Source organism: Cynoglossus semilaevis, chromosome 13, assembly GCF_000523025.1.
Source record: "Cynoglossus semilaevis isolate Cse_v1.0 chromosome 13, Cse_v1.0, whole genome shotgun sequence".
Classification (NCBI taxonomy): Eukaryota; Metazoa; Chordata; class Actinopteri; order Pleuronectiformes; family Cynoglossidae; genus Cynoglossus; species Cynoglossus semilaevis.
In genome coordinates this window covers 7,220,510-7,238,559 of record NC_024319.1, presented here as the reverse complement: position 1 = coordinate 7,238,559, position 18,050 = coordinate 7,220,510, and the positions used below count along the sequence as shown (strand labels likewise).

At 39.3% G+C, this 18,050-nt stretch overlaps 1 protein-coding gene and 1 long non-coding RNA gene across 5 annotated transcripts in view; one reads left to right on the top strand and one right to left on the bottom strand.

The window, feature by feature from the left end:
• The window catches only part of LOC103388341 (glucocorticoid-induced transcript 1 protein-like), a 25,662-nt gene extending 11,400 nt beyond the window's left edge, over positions 1-14,262 (top strand). For 3 of the 4 annotated variants that reach the window (XM_025061586.1, XM_025061584.1, XM_008323276.3), the window contains 6 exons: positions 3,300-3,389; positions 7,756-7,881; positions 9,707-9,841; positions 10,900-11,083; positions 11,184-11,304; positions 13,501-14,262. In XM_025061586.1, coding sequence (XP_024917354.1) covers positions 3,300-3,389; positions 7,756-7,881; positions 9,707-9,841; positions 10,900-11,083; positions 11,184-11,304; positions 13,501-13,834 — 990 coding nt within the window. In that variant the 3' untranslated portion in view covers positions 13,835-14,262. The remainder of the gene's footprint in view (positions 1-3,299; positions 3,390-7,755; positions 7,882-9,706; positions 9,842-10,899; positions 11,084-11,183; positions 11,305-13,500) is intronic. The other variant, XM_017038219.2, reaches the window with a different exon arrangement.
• A 2,117-nt stretch (positions 14,263-16,379) lies between these two features.
• Positions 16,380-18,035, bottom strand: LOC107989391 (uncharacterized). Its single transcript, XR_003051506.1, has 2 exons — positions 17,410-18,035; positions 16,380-17,312 (listed from the first exon to the last, which is right to left on the bottom strand). It is a non-coding gene; the product is annotated as an uncharacterized LOC107989391 (long non-coding RNA).
• Between the last annotated feature and the right edge of the window lie 15 nt (positions 18,036-18,050).

Below are 18,050 nucleotides of genomic sequence, written 5' to 3'. Positions count from 1 at the left end.
ATGTTGGTGTTTTGGCATGTTGAAACCTTGCAAGCTCTTTTCAGTTCACTTAGCATTTCACTTCTCAGTAAAAATGATTGTCAGTCACATCTAGACCACGATTTAACAAGTTCACACAACATTGATAAAACGTGTCAACACAATGTTTTCACCATTCTGCTTGGCTGTACCATGTTTGAATCTTTTTAGTTGTTAAGAAGTTGGCTATGTGTTGTTGATTGCCCAACCATAAGAGTAAAGAGAAATACAAAAAGCAAAAAATAGGACACCTCAGAAATAATATGAAAGTACATCTTGTGTTTTAGTCTGTTTGTTTGTAGAAGACACTGACAGAAGCATGGTTGAAACGCACTGCTACACTAGACAACAGTAAAAAATGAATGAGTAATAAGTATTGAATAATGCCTCTCTGCCAGTGCAAGCGCATCATCATTCACATTTCACTTTATCCCTCCCTCACCCCCCCGCCATTGTCAGCTGGGATTGGCTCCAGCCCGTTCCCCGATGGATGGATGAATGTAATGATAACAGTCACAAATTTATGTAATCATGTGAAATTCTACATCTGGAAAAATGATTAAAAAAACAAATACACATTCTGAAGATAAGCGAAACTCTTGCTTTATCTCACTTAGCATGAAACAAACGATTTGTCAATAAAAGAGTCTCAACTTTTGAACCCCAATCTTCATCCCTATCGCCTCACTGTCTCAGACATGCGCAGCTCTATGGAACCACTTGCTGCCAATTACAAGTGTTTAACATTGAGATACCAGTAGTGAGGGTCTTTTGTCTGCTTGACGTCATAGAAACATCTGTGAGAACTTAGTTTTTCCTGCTACAGTGAAGTTAACTGCTCCATAAAGCCATTCCTACCCTTTTACAGCCATCTCTACCATGCACCGTATGAATGGACGTGGCCGCTGCCTCCAGTCCCTTAGCATTTGGCAGATGCATCAAACACGAAACAAGCCATTCAATGAGGCCATGCACTAAATGTTAATGCTAAAGGCTAGCATCACATCTGCCACGCAAATCGGCCAAAGCATAGTGGTCCCTTTTATGAGAGCACAAGTAGCCGGTTAAATCTTCTTGGTCCTTCCCTGGTGGGAGGGAAACTAGCACCACAGGGTTTTAGCAAAAGGCTGGTGTTCCTTGTCATCCAGTGTTGTAGTCCACATCATAGGGCAAGTCTTGTGCATTAGCTGGAGAATCGATAGAGAGTTTTTTGTCTGTGTGGGGTCAGAAATGAGGCTGTAAGAACACGATGACATTTTGGATGTAGCACAGTGCTGACCAGTGCAACATTTGATCTTTAGAGGATCTGTCCGAGTACCAAAAGCCCCTGTTGATTTGAATAATCAGGAGGAAGTCTTTAGTTTCAAAACAGACACAGTCTCTCTGTTTTTACATTTATTTGCATATCTTGAACGTTGACTTTTAACTGCAGAGGTTTTCAAAGTTGGACTAAACTGCGTCTGTCCTTGTCACAAAACCTCTGAGTAAAACCATTTACATGCTGTTCGATGTTTTTATATTTCCAAACTGATGTGAGGTATTTAGTTCTAGGATTGAATTTTGGATAGTTTTTCTGTTTTCATTGTATCTGTATTAAGCTAGCTTTGAGCTCATTAGTTTATGCTAGTAGTTGGTTGTTTTCTTTTGTTTTTTTTGTGTAAACGTTTTTGGGGGGGGACGTACCAATGTTGGCTAATATTCAGTATTTAACAGACTAAAAGTTGTCCCTGCTTTATGGCATTTTTAGAAATTTCCAGTGGAATGTTTGGCATAAAAATTGTTTTAAACAATGACTTAGCCGTGTTAGCTGATTTTAGTGTTGTTGAGTTTTAATAACTTATTCGTAGTTATATTAAGGCAATTGCATGTTAATGTATTATTTGCCTCTCTTAGCGAGTGTTAATCATTAGCATTTAGATAGCTTTTTCTGTGTTTTTTTAATAAGACTGACTTAAAGCTTACTTTAAGTCAGTCAGGACTGCTAAACTTTAGTTGGAAGTGTTTGGGAGCTGTTTTGCGTAGTATTGTAGATATAATTTGAAATAACAATTACAGTAACAAACAAGAACTAGACACCTGCCCAGTTGAGTGTTGCTAACCTTTACCTTTTTTATGTTTTAACTTATTTGTGGTTAGAATATGAAAATCTACTGACAGTACTAGCCTTGACAATCATTCTTTTAGCTATCACTGGGATATGTGTAAACTGTAAGAACCTAGATGCACATTAGAAACCCCATCATTAAGAATGCCCCTGCTAAGGCCTGACTCCAAATAGGCTAAATATTTACTTTTGCAGTTATTAACTAAAGGTGCAGCTACAGGTAAAGTCCTTGTAAATGTCACCTGTGGCCGATGTGGACGTTTTATTGTCAGGTAGGGCTATGTTATTAGTCTTACCTATAATTATTTTCTCCAGCTTTGATTGGCTTGTTAAATGAGCATCCTTTAGGCGGGTTCCTGAAATTGTTCTACAGCGATCCATTCCCTGCCACAGATGTAGTTATCCTGTCCTGCCTCAGTGACGGGGTGGAATGGAAAATAGTCACACACTCCATGACTTTTGTTTTTCCTGCTCAATGTAGATTCTCTCCTCGGGGATGGAGGAAACCTCACGACTGTTTTCCCTGTTCACATTGATTCCAGATTTCCAGCTTTACTTCCTCGACAATGCTCAATCATTCCTTTAACCGTGCAACAATCTTTATTTCACATCCACAGTTTTAGGGAAATAGGCAATGACATTTAAATTTGTTTGATGTATGATTTTTATATGTGATGCCTTATCTTGGTAAATGTTTGTTTAGAGGCATGCCGGTCCTTTTTTTTGTGAATATAAAGGCCGCTTTTAAAAATTACTGTTTTGTCCATTAGTATTTTATGAAATTGCAAGATTTGGTCTTTTTTAACATTTTGGGTTAACCCTTAGGGAGGAAAGGAGACTAAATAAAATAAACAGAGACAGACAGAAAGACAGTGGTTTGATCAACGGTTTCCATGCCACTGTGCCCCTGGGCAAAATACAGACCACCAAACTGCTTGTTTTAGTTCTGCTTGGACTGTGTGTCAATGGCCGTACTAAAATGTGAGGAAACACTTGAGTGTTTGGAGTGTTATATAAATGTAAACCACTTACAATTAACATGCTTGATTGGTTTTTAAAGATGGTGTAAATTATTGTTTTTTTGGCTTCTTTGCATCAACAAAGTGCTTTAGTCATGGGAAACACGTATTGAAGCCCTGAAGATTTGTAACACTTGTCTATTTCTGTGTGTTTTAAGACTCCGGGTCTCTGGAACGACGAAGCAGCAGAACAGGGAAGTCCACACCAGCGTTCAGCCTCCTGGGGCAGCGCCGACCATCTCAAGGAGGTAGATTTGCTTCTAATAATCTTCTGTTCTCCCTGATCTGTTACTGCTTCAAAAGCATGCCACAGACGTTGGACTGGACCACAGAGCAATCCCGTTGGTCTGTGATCTTAAACGTTCACGCAGTCTAATCCAAGTTGCATTTTGAGGTTCATAGCATTTACTCAAAAGTGTTTTATTTGTCAAGGTTTGAGGTCAGCCCTAAATACTATGTTCCTTAAGATGGGTTTCCACTCCTGTCAGTCTGCCATGGCTTGGTGGCCAACAAGCTGACCATATTGAGCTAATAGGCCTCCATCTTTTCCAGACCTCAGTCTAAATTTAACTTCCTTCTCCCCTCTGTTTTCCACTCAAGTGCACTCCTGCATCTCATTATGGTCTGTTGTTTTTTGAGATATACTATGGGGGCTCCTCTCATAGGGAGTAGCAGCCATATTGTTTTCCTTCCTTCTTGGAATGAACTGACTCATGGTATTTAAAAGCCTCGCCAGATGCAACTGCAGCAAAACACACACAAAAGCATGTGTTTGCTTTCAGTGTTGCAGTCCTTAACTTGTAAATTAAAAGAGGTGACTCTATGTGATATTACCACTAACCACTCTCAGAAGAGTTCACACAATTCAGTTAAAGCCAGTCAAAAAGCCAGTCTGTAAATTTGTTTATGTGAACTTGTTAACAGTTTGTAAAAAGTGTTTTTCTTCAAAAGCAGGAGATAGTGTCATACGTTTTTCAATTGGAATGTTTTATTTGCAACAAAAAACTTTACTTTTCATTCAGAGTTTTACGTTTGATTTTATCTTTATTTAATGGAAGTTAAACTTAAATACAGTTCAATAAAGTAATATTTGCCTAGTTTGAACACACACACACACACACACATATATATATATGTATATGTATGTATGTATGTATGTGTATATATATATATATATATACACACTCTGCACTCTAGGGCTCGATTCGATACTCAGGATCAGTTTTGGTCCAATTTTGGTCAAAATTTCAGGATTGAACATCCACCTTATCCAGAGGTCTCTGTCATTGGTGTGGAGTTCACCTCCTGGGCAAGATTGAATCCCAGTGAGGGTGGTGGGTCCCTTCCAGTGGACTCACCACCTGCATGAAGGTTTAGGGGGGTTGGTACGGTGCAGTGTGATTTGGGTGGCGATCGTGGAGACTGCTGCCCCCGCGACCCGGTAACCTGGTTCATTAGCGGATGAAAATAGATGGGTGGAATTAAGGTGATGGACTAGTTCCATTCAGCAAACTCATCTGGTGCTGCAGGAATTACTTATCCACTAGTCGACGTTGAACAATAAATGTCATTGTGGAGCTGTCCGTACAAGTCTTAGCTTAGAAAGGTTTCCTGGATACGGTAGTACAGTTCATACTGCTGTCACTTTGTAAACACATCACTTTGTCCACCACACACAGTTTTATTGGCAGTTCTGCTTTGTTATTTTGTTATATCATGCTCTGTCAACTCAACAGGTTAACTAGAATAAACGAAAGCTGTCACATCCTCCTGCAGTGACAGAGATATTAAATAATGTTAAAAAAACATTTGAGTCTTTACATAGACTACCAAATGTCAGTAAAAAGTTTTTTTCTTCTATAAAATGGCTTGACAGGATAAAAGCCTTTCTTTGTGGTTTTCATCAGCTGAACCAACGTTTCAGTCTTTTATATTTATATTACATTTACTAGGTTTTTTTCCCCATTGCATTTGAAGAGCAGCTGGCAGAGCTGCACTCATTTTAAGTCACAGTTGAAATGTCCAACAACGTGTCAGTGTAAGTCTGTTATGATTACAAGACTAATAATGAAAATAATCCCTAGTACGTTATTCTACTAGATTTTGACACAAACGTTCTCACCATATTCTTACTTTCTGATACTCATGGGGGCGTAAATGACATGTATGGGTTCCCAGAAATACGCTGTTGTTCACATGGCTGATGAAACAAGACAACATATGGAATCGTTCAGAGTTTTATTTTGCTGGCACGTCAGTGACAGTCCCGGTCTGTCTGCCTTTCCTATTTTTCTGACTGCAGTCCCTCGAGTACATTCAGGACTTTGTCTTTGTCTAGTTAACAAATCTGACAAAAGTTTGTTTAATTTTGTTTACTGTTGGTTAGTCAGAGGTCCTAGTTCCCCTTATGTCACAAAATATCTACTGGTTTTAAACTGTGCCGCATGAATTCTAATTAGAACCTCATTTAACAGAGTCGTACAAAACAAGGACATAAAGTGACATCAGGACTTTTTTTTGTCCACTTTTAAAAATCTATTACTCAAAAAGGAACGGCGGCTTTGTGAAATTATACCACAAATGTATTTGTTTGGCAATATCATGAAATTACATGATCATTATTTCTATAATTAAAAACAGAAATCTCAGCACTTAAACCGTGTAATCATTTTAAGTTATTATTTTGAGTCCAGTTCCTAATATTTCTAAATATATTTCTCAAAAAAAAAATTTCTGGGGACCCATATTTTTAGTCACGAACCTTTGCGACCCAGTTCTATAGACGTTATTCGTAAATTCCTGGGAAATATGTGAGGCGACCCCAAAAAAAAAATTGGGAATCTTTGGGCAAACAATGCCTTATATATAAAAAGTTGTAATACATTTTGTGTAACTATGTGCTTCGGAAAACAGTTTGGTTTGCACAAATGTTGTTCATTCTATATTTACAGAAAAGCAGAACAGCATTGATGGGGTTTTTTTTCAACTGATGGGACAGGATGATCAAAAATAATCTAAAATCGACTGAGAGCAACCTCTGCCTAACTCAGACGGTAGTTCCTTCTGAGGGCTTGTGTACATGTAGGCTGCATATTTGGAATGTCAACATGTCTTCCTATCCTCGTATCTTTTACTTTAAGACAAATCACTAGGACTGACTGGAGGTCTTAAATGTGCTTAACCTCGTCATTGTAATATATCTAATCAAACAATATCTAATTAACAAGCATGTTGCCTAATATATATGCAGCATATGTAATATTGGGTTTTATTACCCACAGCAAAACGCCAGAATCAGATAATTATTACATTTAACAGATTTTACCAACTACAGAGTCTTATCTTCAGCGTTCATAGTGGCAGTGACCGAGCTCCCATCAGTAACCCAGCATGCCCCCGCCCCTCAGGCTCTCTAGATCGTGTCTGGACTTGTCATTATCAACTGTTGCGGTCACTTTGTTAAATGCAGTGAACTCTAAGTGAGTGTGCGTGTGAGAGAGAGCGAAGACATGAGGGCGAGAGAGAGAGAGGGAATATGTATGAAAAGAGACATTCTCTTTGTTGACTGTGTTGCCAGGATTACACGATCAGTACTGAAGACCACACCTTTGTCTGCACAGCACAAGTGCGTCTGTCAGGCTCACAAAGGGTATCCTGTTTTCACACTGATACTAGGCCACAGGCAGAGGCAGAAACACCCACTGACAAATTCACTAACTCGCTGCTTTTTATCATAGACACACACACACACAGGCCACACACTTATCTGTCTTTTTAAAAACATTTCTTGTATAATAATATCTATAATTATAATTGGGGTTACAATGATATGTTTTTTAGTATCAGGGCCGATAACTCTCCATCTAAAAAAACAAAACACTTATGCTCCTAGTCATAAACATGTGCCGACCCAGCAACCTGATACTTTGTAACAGTTTTTTACTACGACCAGCTGCTCACCCGTCAACAAGTGTTATTTTCTTTCTCCTACTGCAGTTTAGTGTCTGCCCTCATGGGTAGTTTATTTATGTAGGTCCACAATGTTGGCAGTTTGGAGTGTGGAATGTTTGTTTTTTGTTTTTGGAAGAGACAAAAACAGCAGTGATACTTTGCATATGTTTTATTCTGCTGTTACAGATAAAAAAAAAAAACATGATTAGGATGAAAAAGGAGTAGTTCTATCTTAACTATACACAAATAAAAATACTTAAACTCATATTAATAATAATATTTAATAATTATTATTAAATACATAAATATTGTTGTTAAATAAGCCATTGTCTTTATAGTGTTACTCCTCATGAATCATTTTGTAACTAGATCTGACAGTCCCAAGTTAAATGCTATGTGGAATTCCTGACTTTTAAAAGTGCTGGTAAAGTGCTTAAACTGCGGTCCCAAAAAGGATAGTTAAAAAAAAGTGTATATGTTGACACATTGATTAATTCTCCACTCTGTCCAACCCTTAAGGTTCGTTTAGTTTGCAGCAGCTGCAGCAGGTCATGCCATATTTTACTGTGTGACAAAGGTCAACATTAATATTGCTCCCATGATTTCACTGCAGGCCTCCATTTGTTAAAGTCATCTTTCTGTTTCAATCTCTCTTTTTTTCAGCAGATTGCTAAGCTGAGACTGCAGTTGCAACGCACTAAACAAGCTGGTCGACAGAGCAAAGACAGGGAGCAGAGCTCACTGCAGCTGCCACCGCAGACGCAGCACAGCACACTGTGCCAAACACAGGTGAGTTACTGGGGAATCTAAGACTGAGGAGCTGTGTTTAGATTTTTAAAAATTCTAACTCTCTTAATGAAGAATTCAAGAATACAGGAAGAAGGAACTACCTTCACAACATGGGAGAGTAGCAGGTGTTAATTTCCATAACATGAAAAACCAAAAGCACCAAGACTATTTGTTTTGGCCTCTAAAATGGCCGTCATTTACATTTCATGTCATTTTGAAATAGTGGTTTTGTTAAAAAAAAGATAGAATGAATGTGCTTCAAAATGCTTTGGGGTAGTTCTTGCGGTTTTGCTTTCACTTCTAAAAGACATTCATAGGAGTAACTGTAATGGTGTGATTAAAAATGTTAAATCTTAATTTACTTTCTAGATCAGGGCTGCCTGATATGTAGGTCAGGATCTATCAGCAGATTGCAAAGGAGTGCTGGTGTCATGAGCAATTTAAATAAAAAAGATGAAATATTGATATATTTCTAGAGTGTGTAATGATCATATACTGTAAAATTGAATCATATTGTGATATATGAGTGTGTGTATATGTATATATGTGTATATATATATATACATATATACACATATGTATATATGTGTGTGTGTATATATGTATATGTGTGTGTGTGTTTATATATATATATATATATATATACATATATATAATATATATATATATACACACAGTGTATATATACACACATACAGTGGGTACGGAAAGTATTCAGACCCCTTTAAATTTGTCACTCTTTGTTTCATTGCAGCCATTTGCTAAAATAAAAAAACTTCATTTTATTTCTCATTAATGTACACCCAGCACCCCATCTTGACAGAAAAAAACAGAAATGTAGAAATTTTTGCAAATTTATTAAAAAAGAAAAACTGAAATATCATAAGTATTCAGACCCTTTGCTCAGTATTGAGTAGAAGCACCCTTTGGAGCTAGTACAGCCATGAGTCTTCTTAGGAATGATGCAACAAGTTTTTCACACCTGGATTTGGGGATCCTCTGCCATTCTTCCTTGCAGATCCTCTCCAGTTCTGTCAGGTTGGATGGTGAATGTTGGTGGACAGCCATTTTCAGGTCTCTCCAGAGATGCTCAATTGGGTTTAGGTCAGGGCTCTGCCTGGGACAGTCAAGAATGGTCACAGAGTTGTTCCGAAGCCACTCCTTCGTTATTTTAGCTGTGTGCTTAGGGTCATTGTCTTGTTGGAAGGTGAACCTTTGGTCCAGTCTGAGGTCCTGAGCACTCTGGAAGAGGTTTTCTTCCAGGATATCTCTGTACTTGGCCGCATCCAGTTTTTTACTCTTCTTCTCCTGGTGATGTTGTATTCTCTGTAACAGTGTATATGTCTATGTAGGGTCATATTTGATCAGAGGATTATGACTTCACATGTGGCTCTGAAGTTGAGTTAATGAGTCCCCTGTGTAAGCACAGTAGGACAGGAGGAGGAGGAGGAGGAGGAGACAGCGCTATGTCCGGACATGTTCTCTCCTTCTTTTCAGGAGTTAACTAATTGACAAACCACTAGCAACTGTACACAACATCCACAAGTGTGGAACACATTCACCCCAACCATCACCTGTGATGATAATGATGTTGATGGTCTTCATTTCCTCTCAAATATTCAGTTGCACTACAGTAACACGCATTTACAATCTCTAACCATGAAAGAGCTAATGCAACTGGATCTGTCACATTTTGATGCTGCCAGTAGATGGTGCTGTCAGACACTCAGCAGTTGTGTAGGATTCTGTGTGAGTTTTTTTTTTTTTTTTAAACTAAATGTGTATATCTGTGTGAGAGACTGTTTCTGTGTTTCTACTTCTGCAGTACAAGGCATCACCTTCAGCCTTATCCACCATCCCTTTGCCAAAATCCTTCATGTGCCGAGTGCCGAGCAGCGTAGAAGGAATAAACCACGAGCTGGAAAATGTGTTTATCAGAGAGGATTTGGAGGGCATACAGGTAAGAACACTTTATTTATTTTGAGCCTGAAAGTTGTTTTCTACTTTTAAAAATGTCAAGACACGAGAATAATGATTGTTTAGTTTTTCCTTAGATTATTAGGTACAGTTGTACCTACGGATTGGAAATACATTCAAAATATAATCCTAACAAACCCATTAACAGGGTAAAAATGTAGGATTATATGAGTAAAAAAGTATTTTGCATTAAAATTTATTAACCTAGTTGTCAAAAACTTCATCATCAACATCTTCATCCTGTCCTTCCTGTTTTGAGAGAGAAATTCGTGTCTGATCTCAACTACTGTAAATACAAGTTGTGGATGTTATGGCTGCAGGCTCTGTTCCCTCCTTTGTGTTTATGGTAATGGTGTGTTACAACTCTAAATACTTCTGTAGTCCACATGTGTAAGAGTGTTTGGGTTCATTTCTTTGCTACAGAGAAAAAAGATAATGTTGCTAAATACTGGCTTGAACCTGTTTGTTCTGTAATCCACACTGTGTGTGCGTGCTTGTGTTTTTACTGTAGGTCAGGTGTATTGGCAGGCTCTTCTGATGTTTTTATGTCCTAGATCAGGGGTGTCAAACTCATTTTGGTTCAGGGGCTGAAACAATAAGTCCATGTTTTTTCCATTTTTTAACTACAAGTGTATTAGAAATCTTCATATTTAATGAAATATCATTTTACAAAATTTTATGAAGTTAAAGTGTTTTAAAGTGCTTTTTCTACATCCAGAATTTATCTAGTGGGCCGAATTGAACCTCATAGCGGATCAGTTTTGGCCCACAGTTTGACACCCCTGCTCTAGATTCTGATGTTACCACTGGGTTAGCATGAGTGACATAAGCACTTACAGTACGGCAGTTACGACTTGTACTAAAAATGTCACACCATCTGAACTGAATTCCAACGTAAATCGTTGACCCCTGTAGACTAGAGTTGGCTCACACGTTGTTTTAAAGGAGATGCACCTAATTTAAACACCAGGTCCATTTATTTAGCGTGCGGATATCACAATATTTTCTTTTCTATTTCTTCTCTCTTTATTTTAATTTAAGGCCATGGACGTAGTGGATGGCCGACGTCCTCCGTTCCCTCCACATCGCTACAGCAGCGGGGACACACGGGACACAGACACACAAGCGCCCTCCAGTGGTGACTCCAGTCCATCGCCTCGCCCCTGCAGCTCTGACCTCATCCACTCAGATGGAAGCCCCTGTTCTGCAGAGGATATCGACAAAGGTAAGTTAATGTTTAAAGCTGGACAACTTGATGGCCCAAAACATAGGCATGAAAACTGTAATGAATGATGAATTCTCCCATGTCTCTGCTGTGTCCTCAGACAATGTGTGCAGTTCCCCCCTGCCCAAGTTTGCCACTTCTCCCAAACCGAACAACAGCTACATGTTTAAACGGGAACCACCAGAAGGATGTGAGAAGGTCAAAGTGTTTGAGGAGCTAGAGTAAGTACATTATTTTTCTCTTTAATCATTAGAGAAAACACTGTATTGGCTGCTGCTGTATTTAAAACAAGGGTCTCAAACTCTTGGCCTGTGGTCCACTTATGGCCAGCAAACCCCCAAAATCCAGCTTAGATGGAACCAAATAATAATGTTTTAATTTAGCTGTTGACATGTTTTTCAAAATTATTTATTAATTATTATTTTAACTTCTGTTATTTGTTCATTTATTAGGTGTGTTATTTCATTGTATTAGATTAAACAAACAAACCCCTACTTTTTCTAAAATATTCTTTTTGTGTGTTGACCATTGATAACTGATTGGGCCCCCACAGTGAAGTGACAGTGGCATCAATTGCCTTTGGCACATTTGAGTTTGAGACCCTTGATTTAAAAGAAATGGTCCAAGTTGTTTGGATCACACAGAGCACAAAGACGTCACTGTTGCCCAGTGGCTAATGGGCAACAGTGACGTCATTGTCTGTAATAATATGTTGGTGAAAAACAATAATGGCCCCATAATATAATTTGATATAAAGTCACATATAACACCATAGCTAGTAAGAAAAAGAAAAGTCACAGAAATGATTTTTATGATTTTATTTTTCAGTCAACAGATCCAACTCTTACAATGATAATGAGTTGAGTTGTAATGCTGCCACCTACTGGCTATATTACAACCACAGAAAATGAACAAAACAATTAGTATTAGTTACCCATAGAGAATGACAAAGGGTTACTGTTGTCTGATGCCATGTTTTTCATCATTTAACTTCACCGTAGTGTAGCATCCTCTCATCCAAGAGGCTTCATCAGTTCTACTGTCCTGGTGGGGAGTTTCCAGGTATCCATCCACCCCAAAGGGGGGTGTGGTGTTGCGTAAAGTGGCCGTGGGCCCTAACAATATGACCTTTAAGTGGTCATGTGAGTTGTTGGCCCCCTCCCTGTCCTCTGGTTGGGGGTCGTTGGAGTTACCTGAATGGAGGTGCTTCCTGGGGAGAGAACTAAGGACAGCATTCTAGGTGGGTGATAATTGGTGTCAGAGGCTCCTCCCTCCTCTGTTCAAAGATGGTCTTTCCATTTTGACATGGAGGGCTTCTTTCACCCCTCTCTCAAACCATCTGTCCTCTCTAGCTAGAAAACTCCTACCACATATTGAATGACAATGTTATTCCTCTTCTGGGCTTCATCATCTTTCTTCTCCTTCCAGGATTCTTGGCTGTTTAAGCAAACGCCCAGTTTGGATAGCCACAGTTCTGTAGTGCTGTGTGTATAGAAAACCACCCAACACCAATCAGTAGCTTCTGTTTGATTCACATCATCCACTTAGATGACACAAATTGGGGGTGGTCCGGACCCTTCAGCACAGAGCCCAAAACACTCCCTCAGAATCAGGAGGCAACAGAAGGTACCACAAACACATAGCACTCCAGAACTGTGGCTATCACAACTGGGCGTTTGCTTAAACAGCCAAGAAGCCCAGCAGAGAAACAACACTGTCATCCCATATGTGGCAGAAGTTTCAGCACCCAGCAACACCCTGAGGCAGAAACTAAGGACAAGACTGCCAGCCACAAACAGAGCAATGTGGTGTATGCAGTACAGTGCAATGAGAAATGCTTAGGGAAACAGAATAGCTATTACACAAGTGTATGGCTCAACACAGAACCCACACAACATCAAGCCAGGACTCAGCAGTCCACTTCCACCTGAAGAAGAAGGGCCACTCCTTTGATGGCCAAAAGAGAGGGGTGAAGGAAGCCATCCATGTTAAACTGGAAAGACCATCTTTGAACACAGGGGGGCGCCTCAGACACCAACAGTCACCCACCTACATTGCCGTCCTTAGTTCTCTCCCCAGGAAGTACAGACGTAACTCACACTTCTATAAAGTCACACCAACAACCCCCACCCAGAGGACAGGGAGGGGGAAACGATCCACCATAGGGCCAGCCACTCACATCACCATTTAACGGTCATATTGTTCAGGCCCATGGCCACCTTACTTGACATCACCCTCCCCCACCCCCTTTGGGGTGGATAAATACCTGGAAACTCCCCACTAGGACAGTAGTTGTTACAACTAACTAACAAAATGTAACACAATGTTAACACAAATGAAATGTTTTTTTCAGTCTAGACAAAGGTCTGTGGACCATGCAGCTGTTAAGTCCTTAATTCTGCCTGTGCTTTCCTCAGGTCTGGCAAATCAAAAGGCTTCCCTCTATTCTCGTGCCCCGACAAAAACAAGGTGAACTTCATTCCACGAGGCTCCGCCTTCTGCCCTGTCAAACTCCTCTGCTCCTCCTTCTTCTCGCCTCCCTCCCCTTTGTCCTGCTCCTCAGCCAACTCCGGTTTGAACGGCGGCGACAGCCCCGCACCTCAGGTGACGCCAGCCTTGCCCACTGCACCACTACCTACCTTCACAACCTCCGCTGACAGAAGCACAGATAAAAGCACAGACGGTCAGAGCCACGACGTAGACGCCGGGAACGATGCTAGCGGCTCAGCGCGCGTTCTCCTCACCAGTTAGTCCTCAGGTATCCTGAAACAAAACCCACAACAAAAGGAACATTTCAACTAGACAGTTGTTTTGGAGGGATAAAAAAAAGAAGAAAAACAAAAAAAAACTTGCACTCCGTTAATCTTAACATTAGCCAGCAGGGAGCGCCCAAGGTCTAGTTTGGGTATAAACTAATAATGGTACCAACATCCTGCTGTTCCCCACTTTGGACCTTGGGTACAGCCTCCTTTTACCCGTCACTAACCTTTACCTCCTCCTCTGTACCGTGATTTCACCTTAAAAACAATAGCTTTGCTTGTTTTTTTTTTGTTTTTGCAAAACATTAAAAAAAGAAATTAAAAAGAGACAACTGCTCAAATTACTGTTACGTAGCTGCTGGATGTTTTCTCAAGATAATATGAGATAATTAAATAAAAAATAAAAAAAGTCCAAAACAAGCTTGTCAAGAGAAACATATGAGATAAAATAATCACATAATCTCACTAACCAGATCTGTTAGCTGTTCTGTGTTCACTTAGTGTAAACACACCTACGTATATAAGCTTCTCTGAAAGGACAGGAACATTTCACATACAGTATTTAAACATGTGGAAAAAAAGAACCTGCTCCACTCATTAACCACAGTATTGCACTGGTTTAGAACCAGATCAGAAAAGATAATAGGCTGTTTGTTTTTCTTTTTCTAAGAAATGTATCTGCGTCACAGTGTCTGTGTGTAGCAGGATAGGCGACACCCAGAAGGCATAGTAAAATTTCTCAGCTCTGGGACCAGAAACCAAACAGGGTCACAGGGTAGAATTGGATTATGGCCGCTCTACAGGAGAGAGCCTTCTGAGTTGTGTGTAACACAAACCAAACACTGTGACCACACCAAATATATCACAAATATATTTGGACTATATTGATCCCATATTTGAAAAATTGTTGTGTTAGCCGCAGGCCAATCCTTTTTTTTAATACGAATTTGGCTCGCGGGCCACAATGGGTCGTAAAATTTGACTTGGGGGCCAGGTCAGGAGCAGATAGCTGGAACGTTTATTTGAACTAAGATTAATGACATGTAAAAGTCATGCATAAAGGCTAAAATGTTTTCAGCCTTTTCGACGCCATCTATTGGGGAAATGCAGACATTGCAGGGAAAAGACAGATTAAAATGATAATATAAATTAATAACATAATTTGGACAAGTTCGGCGGGCCAGGTTAAAAGGCCAAACGTGCCGAATCAAGTCCCCGGGCCATAGTTTGCCATTGCAACGTTCATCTAAAATATTTTGGTTCCTTGGCTCGCTGCCGGTTTTTGAACCGTGTATTTGATTTGGGAAAGTCTTATCTAAAGGATGATTTTAGAACCTAATTTGGTTTCTGATCCCTGCTGTGAAATCATGCCAGCATATGCTCTAAACTGTACTTCACAAAACACAGAACTCTTACCTGTTAAAACCCTGTCTGAGGTTGATGATAAAATGCTAATATCAGCTGTTCACGCCGAGACCAAATAGGCAAAGACAAAGCACATAACTGTCCCTTATTCCCTCTATTTTACTGCCCTGCTTCACCACCACCAAAAACTCAGGTCATATGGAATGTACTTGTTCAGACTGTGTTGCCCCCCTTCCCCCTACTCCCCCAAAAGATGGTCTATTTTTGTTTGTTCTTTGTCCCAGAGAGGGAGGTTCTTTCAGACTGAATCAGACATGTCGACGTCAGACTTTCAGGTGCTACCACACATTCCAGAGAATCGCTCAAACCAGAGCTCTCAAGTAAACGGGACTATTTTTTTTTAAGCTACAGAACTTCAAAATCTCCCCTTCCCTTGTTTACTAAATGATATACCAAAGCCTAAGTCCCAGACATGAGAGCAACCAGCAGTGCCAGAACACAAGGTATTACAATGTGCATTTTGTTTTTTAAAAACAGATCAGCGTCATGTAAACCCTGGTTCACTGTGTTTGAAACACAGGCGCTAATCATTCAACCGAGCACTTAATCGAGTGAGTCAGATGATAATCATGACCATGTTTGGTTACATTTGTATGTTAAAACAATCGAAACTTGAGTGTGCAATCGTTTTCCCCCTTTTCAAGTACTGTAAATATACACTAACATACTTTAGTGTTAGAGGCTTAGCTTCAATCAATGGCTTCATCACCTGCACTGGTTGGATTACCAAAATATATTCAAAAACAAACTGGACTCATCAGCAGGCTGAGCTCACATTGGGTGATTGCAGCAGAATTACTCTTAAAATTTTCTTTGCACAAAAGGTTTGATACTGTTTTTTTGTGAATACACACTAAAACAGTACACTCCCAAAGAAAGAGAAGGATTAAAAATGTAAAAATTGATTTTTTTTTTAAACGATTTTTGGTCATATTTCTGACGCACGTCGAGTAAATGAGGGTACATTATTTAAAAAGGCACACATCTGAAATACTTGGTTAAATTTGGGGCCTTATGTTTATATGTCATAAACAAATATTCCGTTCCCAAACTTGGCACACAAAACTTTTAAGTAACACATACCTTCCCAGTTCCATCTTTCAGCTCCATGAGTTTTTCAAGAGGCTGAGACCAGATTGTCGTACAGCACAGTAAATATCTGCCATGTTTAAAAAACAAAACAAAAAAAAAAACAATGATTACTTTCCCCTGTTTATTACACATTTTTTATGTAGATGTGTGTTTTTCAATAAAGAAACAAAAACATCACTGATTTGGTGTTTCATGGCTGTAAACAGACCTGTTAGATCAGGTCCAATTTACAATGTCTATATATATGTATATACTAATACATGTATACATATATGTATATATATGCGTATGAATACATATTTGTATGTATGTATACATATATATCACATGATGGGTCATTGTGGTCATTATCATGAAAGCTTGGTTTCAAAGATTGGAGACATGGAATTTTTTTAATGTCCAGTTGCCTAACGTAACTCTTCAACCTTGAACTGGATCAACACATGCTCCTTTTAACCATTAATTTCAGTCTGCAGTGGTAATGATTGTTGTTTTTAAAATATTTACTGACAATTTAATACCCTTTTGAACAGCTTTGAACATGTTTTAAAAAATCTCATTACCGCAATGGTCTGAAACCATCAAGAACCATTTTTTAAATTTTTCAAAACGGATTAATTGTCGCACATAATTATGTGAAACTCTACAATAACATGTAACATCTTTTTAAATGATTTGGTAAACGTTAAAGCATGCGATGCACATAATTTTTCTATTTTTTAAACACAATCAAAATATTATGTGAAAAATAAATGCAAAGCAAATGGTTCCTACCTACTCATCAGTGAATTTTGCCCAGATTTCCGCCGACGTTGTAGGTTGTGGCTCTGGGATCCTGGCCTTAATGTCCTCACAGTAGTGCCACACCTTTTCTCCCTCATAGCAGACTGACGGAATGGAAAAACTGGTTTAGGCCGGCACAGTGTGTGTACTTCGTATTGGCCATCGGCAATCTAAAAGGATAGTAAAACAAGATAACGGAATAGAATTTAAGATTTATTATTATCAACAACATGACATGTCGATACAGGCAAAAAAAAATCTACTGACCTGTGTAATGGTGCCAAGGAACAGTTCACTATCATAGTGAACAAGAACCACCTTTCTTGATCAGACTTTCTTCTCTTGCCAATCCAAAAAGGCTGGAGTTTGAAGAACTGAGTCTTCAAAATGCTGCACCTTGGATTTTCAGACAAAAATCATATATGAAGATTCGCCACTGTGTCTATCAGACACAAAAAGTCTTCCAAATTTCTGCTAAAAACTCCAAAAACCATTACTTTGGGTGATTCCACTGTGGATGAACACTTATGCTTCCTGGGAACCATCATCACTCAGGACCTGGAATGGGAGCTGAACATCATCTTCTTCATCAAAAGCAGCACAGCAGAGGATGCACTTCCTGAGGCAGCTGACCTGGGTAAAAATGACAAAGAGAATGATGGTGAACTTCTACACCTCCATAATCGATTCTATCCTCACGCCTCTATCTTAGACTGGTATGCTGCTGCCACCACGAGGAACCTGAACAGACTGCATTGTATCATCGCTTTGCCGAGAAGGTAATTGGCTTTTACCTACCTTCTCTACAGGACCTATACACCTCTAAAATTGCAACCCCCCGCGCCCCCCATCAAGAACTCTTTGATGTGGCTTAAAATGCAAGCCAAGTGAATATTTTGTGTTTAAAT